This window comes from Notothenia coriiceps, unplaced genomic scaffold (genome assembly GCF_000735185.1).
Source record: "Notothenia coriiceps isolate Sejong01 unplaced genomic scaffold, NC01 NC01_scaffold00006105, whole genome shotgun sequence".
NCBI lineage: Eukaryota > Metazoa > Chordata > Actinopteri > Perciformes > Nototheniidae > Notothenia > Notothenia coriiceps.
Genome location: NW_011338806.1, coordinates 191658 through 200064, shown reverse-complemented (window position 1 = coordinate 200064; position 8407 = coordinate 191658). Strand labels below are relative to the sequence as shown.

At 39.0% G+C, this 8407-nt stretch overlaps 1 protein-coding gene across 8 annotated transcripts in view; it reads right to left on the bottom strand.

The window, feature by feature from the left end:
* gramd1ba (GRAM domain containing 1Ba) overlaps positions 1-8407 on the bottom strand; it is a 31580-nt gene that overhangs the window by 11737 nt on the left and 11436 nt on the right. For all 8 annotated transcript variants that reach the window (XM_010768914.1, XM_010768915.1, XM_010768912.1 and 5 more), the window contains 2 exons: positions 1589-1704; positions 737-905 (listed from right to left, as the gene is read on the bottom strand). In XM_010768914.1, coding sequence (XP_010767216.1) covers positions 737-905; positions 1589-1704 — 285 coding nt within the window. The remainder of the gene's footprint in view (positions 1-736; positions 906-1588; positions 1705-8407) is intronic.

Sequence of the window (8407 nt, the reverse complement as noted above, 5' to 3'; positions counted from 1 at the left end):
CCTGTGTGCCCTTTGGGCAGTCTCAGGGGCTGAGCAACTGTCATGATGATACTGATCTTTATGAGTAAACTGTAATCTACGCTTTCCTTTGAAGCACTTCCTTAAGATGTACTGTATGTGAACTAACAACATGATACATCCACATTGTTGAAATGTAATAGTATAACAAATGTTTTATGCAAACCCTTCATGTGTCGTAATGCAGTATTATCATTTCTGTTAAAACAGTACAGCAGTGGAACATGTGCTTTGCATTCATCATTGTGCCGATAATGAGGACACATTGAGAACTTATGTAATGTGTGATGATGGTTCATTATGATGGCACAGTTTTACAAAATCCTATTTATTTATGTCACTCAGACTCCTTGGGGGCTTTATCAAGACTTCTATGAAATAAAAGGCAACCACATTATTATATCTTATAGCAATTACTGCTCTGATTATTCTAATCAGAAGTCTCCACTGTCAGCAGAGTCTCACAGACACCAACTTTACATTCATGTTTTTTGTCTATTCCTTAATATGGCTTCGCTGTATATAATAGCTATTTACTTGTGTGTGTTTAATATCCGGTATATGTGTACAGTATCTTGTTAACACTATGTGTACGTACAATGATCGCTACAGGAAGCCAGCTTCAACTTTCTTGTGTGTTTTAGAAGTCCCCAAAGATACAATGTTTGCTATCTCCCACAGTACAAACACAGTTGTGCGGGGAGTCCCGTGCACTCACAGGGGCTGGGGGCTCCGTGCTGGGCAGCTCCGGGGGGCTGATTTCGGGGAAGGGTCTGTGAGGCACGAGGGGGCTCACATCGGGCTTGGCCTCGGGGTTCTTGCTGAGGTTGTTGCTGATGTCGTGGCTCTGCTCGATGTTCTCCTCCACAGGAAGCTCCTCACAGTACCTGCACCATGGAGACGGACAGCAGCTGTAGGTCAAGGTTACCAGCTTGCTGCACACCGCCCGCACTGGGCTGCACACATGCATGGTGTGATGGGGGTGTCATGGTTTTAATTGACTTATTGTCCTGCAAGAGGGACATCAAATATTTTGACTGTTTGGATCCCTGATGACTATTTCAGTTGTAAATAATAAAAAAAACACATAGAAACTCTGCTACTATTTCTTAGTACGGCTTACCTGTGTATCACCGTTTTTTTTTCATTTGTATGTATCCCTTGTTCTGTATCACCAAAACTACATAATATTAGGTTATTGGTTTAATTTGCAGAATATTTCACCATCTTCCTAAACTTGAAACCTTAATTTTATGATTCCTAGTTCATTGGAGTTGTCAAATGGCACGTTTAAATACACATTTGGTCTTTAAACTTTTTCTTTTCTACCAATGTGGTAGTGAATCACTCATTACCATTCCGTTACCATAAAACATCACCAAATTGATAATAATACATTCCCTAATACTTAAAGAAGTAAGAAAGAAAGCAGTCATTTCAGACTCAAATCATTTGTAATGTTCATAATAACATAACAATGTGTTTACACCAGAAGTATTTCTTACCATAACTGCAGGAAATGGAACACATGGTGGATGCATCATATTTGAATGGTTGTGTTAAAACTCACCCCATGGTGTTGAAGTCTTCATCAGGAGGGACATAGTCCTCATCGTCACTGGTAAGACCCAGTTCATTACCATAGCACTGATGGACAAAGTGCCACAGCTCTTTGGGACATAAAGGCTGAGAAAGAAGTGAGAGTGGAGAGGAAGAGACAGAAATACATGTCACTCTCTGAGCTTGTCAAAACAGAATTTGGGTGGCAGATAACTATGTAACATTTTTAAAAATCTCAATTTATGATAGTAAATAAAGTGCAGGGGTGTAATGTGGTCCATGTGGTATTTGGCAGAAGTGGAATTTGAAATCATAAATGTTGAATACCAACCAATTCTCACTCCCAAAGCCTCAATTACTGAAACATTGTTGAGTTATAATATATTAAAGGTAGGGTAGGTAATCCACTTCAGAAACACTTGTTGTTATATTCCATGGAATGCTCTTAACAACCCGATAGCAATGAATATCTTAAGTGCTTTGACAATAAATACATAAAAAATTGTCATCTGTGGAAGCCGTGGTGCTGTAAAAAGCACGACCAATAATTTGAGCCGGCCCGGCTAAAATAACTGGATGGCCTACCTGCCNCAACCAGGATACTAAACGCAATGTATTTATCAGGCTAGGGACTGAACGTTAATCGATTTGATCGAGAATCGCTCATTTGAAATGATGCAATTATCAAATCGCAAGCCGAAGATTTTATAAGATCTTCTGGGAGACATTTAAAAAAAATATGTCATGTATTATTGCTACAAAACATTATATCGCAAAGTCTTATGTTGGCCAACTAGTTTCTAATATGCAAAAAAGACAAACAAATGCGTCTATGTATTTTCGATCAGGACGAGTCTCTCTCCCCCGTCTGTGTGCGATAGGGGGCGGGGCAGTTTACACAACACGCGGCTGCTACAATTGCAGCAACACACTGCGGGAGATGGCGGAGAGAACCGCGCTCCGGAGGTGTGGTTAAACTTACCCCGTCTCGATGTGACAATGCTCGTGCCAAAGAGCAATAAGGTTTAGCATGTAAGGGCGGTAACAAGAGCTGTTTGTCTAAACATTTTAGCAAAAGTGCACCCCATTCATGCGGAGGAAATGCCACCGGGTTCGACTGTCTTTCTGCTAGCTCTGTAGCCCCCATCCACGAAGTAACGTTTCACATCAGGTATCTATGTATGCTAGCAGCAACACACGGAGTTAACTACTTATACAAACATCGGTAATTGATTAGAGGTAATGACTTAATTAGTTTGTTAAAGTTTCACTATTCTGTTTATAGTTCTGTCATCAGATTATTTAATACGATTGTTAAAACATTGTGTTTCTTTGATGTGAAATATCTTTATTTAATTTTAAATAAAAGCAATGTTCATTTTGTTCACAAATGTGTTAAGTTAATTATGTATTTTTTGGAATCAAGTATTCACTTTATTTGTCCTTCATTGTTAGTCTTCCACATGCCTAAAACAACCTCAAGCTAAATCTAAAAGTTGATGGCTAAATAAGAGCGTTTGAGAAATTGTGCAAGGCATACAGTAATAGTCTGAATGGTCGATTAATCGTTTCATTAATCGATAGATTAATCGATTATCAAATTAGTCGTTTGTTGCAGCCCTATAGCTCGGGCTGCGGGGGTGCTAGAGACGGGAGCACGCCTATACGACCTTCCTAGCCGGAGATATGGCGATAGATAAAACCACTCGAACACAAACTTTATTTCACATGCAAACGTGTTCGAGTGGTTTTATATGATCGTCAACATAAATGTAGCTCCCCTTATCTCAGTCAGTCGACTCAACGGAAGTTTATTGTAAAATGCGGCCATATCTCCGGCTAGGAAGGTCGTATCAGCGTGCTCCCGTCTCTAGCACCCCCGCAGCCCGAGCTATAGGGCTGCAACAAACGACTAATTTGATAATCGAGTCCTAAACTTCCGTTGGGTCGAATCGCAATCGCAATATCTGTCATAAAAATTGCAATTAGATTATTTCCCCAAATCGTGCAGCCCTACTCTGGTACGTACCAAACTTGCAAAGGTTTTGGTCAAGTAGAAACCCCCAGGTCGGAAAATTTAAGCCAATTTAATAGAAGTCTATGAGATAATTACATTAACTGTCACATGATTTATTCCCTCATTAAGCATTTTCCTGACGAGTTTATGGTCTCATTGACTATTTTTTTTCAATACAACATGATCATTTGGGAATTTATTGTCCTATTTAGAGCACAATAGACAATGAAGAACCAATGCTTTGGTAAAATTGTGATTGACAGGTGGCTATCGCGGTGTTGTCCAGTTTGCAGGTCATTAACCCTTTCATTAGTTATCAGTTCGTGGATTTTTATTGTTAAACTTTGTTCCCTTTAAAAAAATGTGTATTCACCACTCGGGTGCACGCTATCATGACAACCTGACAGCCCTCGTCTTCCTGTTTTCAGGTGTACCGATTTCTCTCCTCCACCGCTGACTCCAAGGTGGCCAGAGAAATGTTGAAAGAGCTGAAGGGGGGACTCTGTGTTCAGACAGACGGCACCAGAACAAACGGAGAGCAGAACGCCGCTGGGCCAGCTGACAGCAGTGATGTCACGGACAGTGGAGAAAAGAGACTGCAGCCGGAGGAAGCTGAGAGCCAATCATCAGGGAGCAATAACGCCACCGGCCAATCAGGGAAGCTGGACTTAACGGGACTCTGTCTGCCCCTCAACCCATTTATGGTGCCTCTGAAACTCTTACAGCGCAAATAGGCAGTTTAAAATGTGTTTTCTTTAATCCTTGGTATTGATAGTTCATGATTTGAATGTAAATGTTGTCCTTTTTTTTAGGCCCAGTTCAGCTGCTTTTGTTAAGACAACAATAAACACTGATGCATCAACAACTTTGGCTGATTTCTTCTTAAATGATAGGGCTGAAACCCAAAAATGTTTTACAGAACTAATTGAACTCCGGATTATGTTCCTTTTATTAATGGTTAAATATCAGGAAAAAAGGCGAAGCACAATTTCATTCATGTTGTGTCCCACCAACCCTAGTTATTTTACCATCAGAAGAGTTTTCTGATTTATTGATGTAGATTTTCTCATCTATTAATTCACTATTTTTTCTAGTCTCCTAAAATGTATATGTATTTGTTGAAGTACAGAAGCGAAATGTCCAAATAACACAGAATGGGTGTCTGGGTTCAGATTTCACCCGGCATCTTTGCTCTTTGTCAGCAGAGGGCAGCAAGAGCCATTCTGCACTTTATAATGAGTTTCTAGAAAAAGACAAGCAGTGGTCAAATAATGTTACTTAAGAATATTAAACATAACATACACTACAAGTGAACCCTTACAAAAATATTCAACCAAATCAAAAAATATATAATTTTCTTTGTTTCAGTGATACACAGTTATAAGATGATTGCTGGGTAAAATATGTTGATACTGTCCAATGCCCTGTCTCTATTTAAAGGGGACCTATCATGCAAAATGCACTTTGTAGACATGTTTTTATATATCTGAGACCCATAATATATGCCTAAAAATAGCATCATAGGAAACCTTTAATGATGGGACAAGACAACCGGATGGTGTGTGTTTGGGCTTTCTACAGCGTGCACCGGGCCCTCTGTAATGACCTAACACCACCCCTCAGTACCAGTAAAGGAGCAAACCTTCTTCTAAAACGCCCATTTCTTTAATCCCAGTCCTGGTTGTTGTCCAGGTCTCATCCCAGGTACTTTGGTTCTGCAAAGTTTCCACGTCAACACACTTGCCGGTGACAGGTTTAGGGTGTGTTCTGTGGGCGCTTAAATCTCCCACCATCTCCTTTATCTTACCAGTGTTGGCTGTGGTGCCCCACAACACTGAACAAAAACATTATTCGTTTTTTGGAAAGATAAAAGGGAACTCTTTCTTTAATCTTTTTAGTATTTTTCATGCCCAAATAAAAAAACCTCATTCACCAGAGCTGGGAACTCTGCTGGACAACACTGAAATCCAATACCCCTCTTCTGTGCTGTGATTCTATTTAATGAATTACTAAGACCATTATTTGTTGTGTTCTGTTGAGCAAGGACCTTTATGACTGGATGTCATTTGAAATATTATGGCGATACAGAACATGTCAAACCAAAATGTCAATAGCCTATCGCTACCGAAGTGTAAAAAGAATGATCAGATGTTATCAAGGTCATTATCTGACTTTAAACTAGATATTAGCATGTTATAATACTTTTCATTTACTTGTATATACTCCATACAAAACGATTTCCTTTCACAATGAACTGACATATTTGTATGGCAATTGGAAAACATTTCCTTCAATTCGAATGATTTGTGATGTGGTGCATGGAAAGCTCACTGCTGTTGGGGAGGTGCGTTTGATTTTATGACCAAAGTTTACATCTGTTAATCATTATTTGAAGATGAATTATTAACCGTGGCTTTCTGAGCCTCTGTGATCGTATGTTCAGGGAAACAGGCGTTCCTCATTATGGTGTACTTGAGGTGGAGCAGCATTGCCATGGCATCAGTGTTGTGTTGACACCAATTATATAAATAGCCAGCGATGATGTGTAGCGTTAGGAGGAAGTGTGCAGAGGGCAGCAAAAGCCATTTGGTTTTTTATTAATTTTCTAGAAGAAGACAGGCCAGTTGAAGGGCTGGGCTCTAACAGTAGGCTGCTGGGAATCAAAACTAACAACTGTTTTCTTTTACTCATGTTACTTTACCGAGTATTAAAACCTGATGTTCTGAAATCTTACATTGAAAGTCTTAATGTAACGAGGTGGAAAGTAACTAAGTACATTTACTCAAGTATTGTGCTTAAGTACTTTTTTGAGATATTTGTAATTGACTTGAGTTATGTATTTCCATTTAATCCACCTTTATACTTCTACTCCAATACATTTCAGAGGTGAATATCTCTCACAGTTACTATTTACATTGTTTGTACACATAATAACACACAGTATTTGCTAATAAGGTACAATGCAGTACTGTAGAGGTGGAACAAGTACTCAGATATTGTACTTGAGTAAAAGTAGAAGTACCAGAGTGAAGGAATACTCTGTTACAAGTAAAAGTCCTGCAATCAAAATGTTACTCAAGTAAAAGTACAACATTAAAAGTAGTGATTGTGCAGATTGGTCCATTTCAGAATAATATATATGATATGTTTTATAATGATTGATCGTTAAAGTGTTCTCAAAGCTGGTAAAGGTGCAGCTAGTTTGAATGACTTTGTATACTGCAGGGTAGCTTGTGGATTTACTCCAGGTGGAACTAAAGTCTGTTTTAACACTTAATTATATTTCACATCATTCATCCAAATCTGCAAAGTAACTAAAGGTATTAAATACATGTAGGGGAGTAGAAGCACACCATTTACCTCTGAACTGTAGTGGAGTAAAAGTGCAAAGTAGCAAGAAATGCATATACTCAAGTAAAGTACTTAAGTACAGTACTTGAGTAAATGTACTCAGTGACGTTACACCACTGTGTACTAGTATCTTAATTTGGTCGAAATAATAAGAAAATACGGTGTTGACACTATGATATTAACAGGCCTGCGGTGATGTGTTAGGAAGGAGTGTCAGGATCAATTATTTTCTAACGCTGTTCAACATTGGCTTGGCAAAGTTTACAACTGGCTTGCCCAAACACCTAATCCTGATGTTGCAATCTTGCGCGAGTGTGTCACTTCTTTCGGAAACGAAACATACGCACATTTTCACAGAAATAAAACTGAGCGCATCCTGCCAGGCTGATCTCTGCACTGGAAATGTCATATTCGTTATGTTCAGCAAATGGACAGTTTTAAAACTTGTTTATCAATACTTATTTCATAGCATTATTTATCATATCTAATATCATGGGCCATGGTGCCCAGAAAAAACTCCACCAACCAAGACGGCCGCTTTTTAGTAGTCACCCTTTTGTAATGTGTTGTCTGTAAGTAGTTCATTTTGTTGCATGCATCACTTGTAGTTGTGTGTGCAGCTTTTGTAGTCATTTGCATCTTCTGTATGTCGTGTATCTGTTAGATGTTTGTCAATTGTATATAATTTGACTTGTAGTTATTTTTTTGTTAGTGGTTGTTGAGCGCTCTGTGCGTGTGCATCTCTCTGTAGTTTTCATCCTTTGTGGTAATTTTTGTGATCTATGTAGTGTTTTTTTGTCAATTTGTATTTGTTGTTTCTTGTTTGAAGTTATGTATTGTTTTGCGTTTGCCTTTTGTGTTTGTCATCTATTTGAGTTGTTTTGGGACTCTTGTAGTATCTTGTGGTCTTTGTATCTTTTACCAATAGTATGGTATTATTTTTGTTGTGTGTGCTCCTTTTGTAGTTTGCATTTCTTGAGTGTTTGTGGCCTTATGTAGTCATTCTGTGTCTCCTTATAGTTGTATATTTTCATTTGTAAGTGTTTTTTCTCATTTAGTATGTTATGATCGTTTTGTTAGCCCCTTTTGTCATGTGTAATTGGTAGTTTGTGATCATGTTGTGTTTCATTCAATTGTCTTGCCCATTAGCCCATTTTCAAACCAAATACTTCCGTACTTAGTCTCAGCACTAGTACCCCCATGAACTAAGAGCCGATCAGCGTTCACACCGGAATAAATTCCCTGAGGGAAGATTGACGCAAATGAAGCCCTGACTTCACTTCTTCTGCTTCTGCTTTGCGTTTACTGAGCCGCAAACAACTTCACAGCGCATACGCCACCCCGAAGTCAACCTGCCGGAATCCCGGAGTTGGGAGAAAATCACCAGAACGCCGACACCTCCTCATCACTCGCACCACTCTCATGTTTTGTTTTTGTGTTTGGCCATAAGTTTATTCCCTC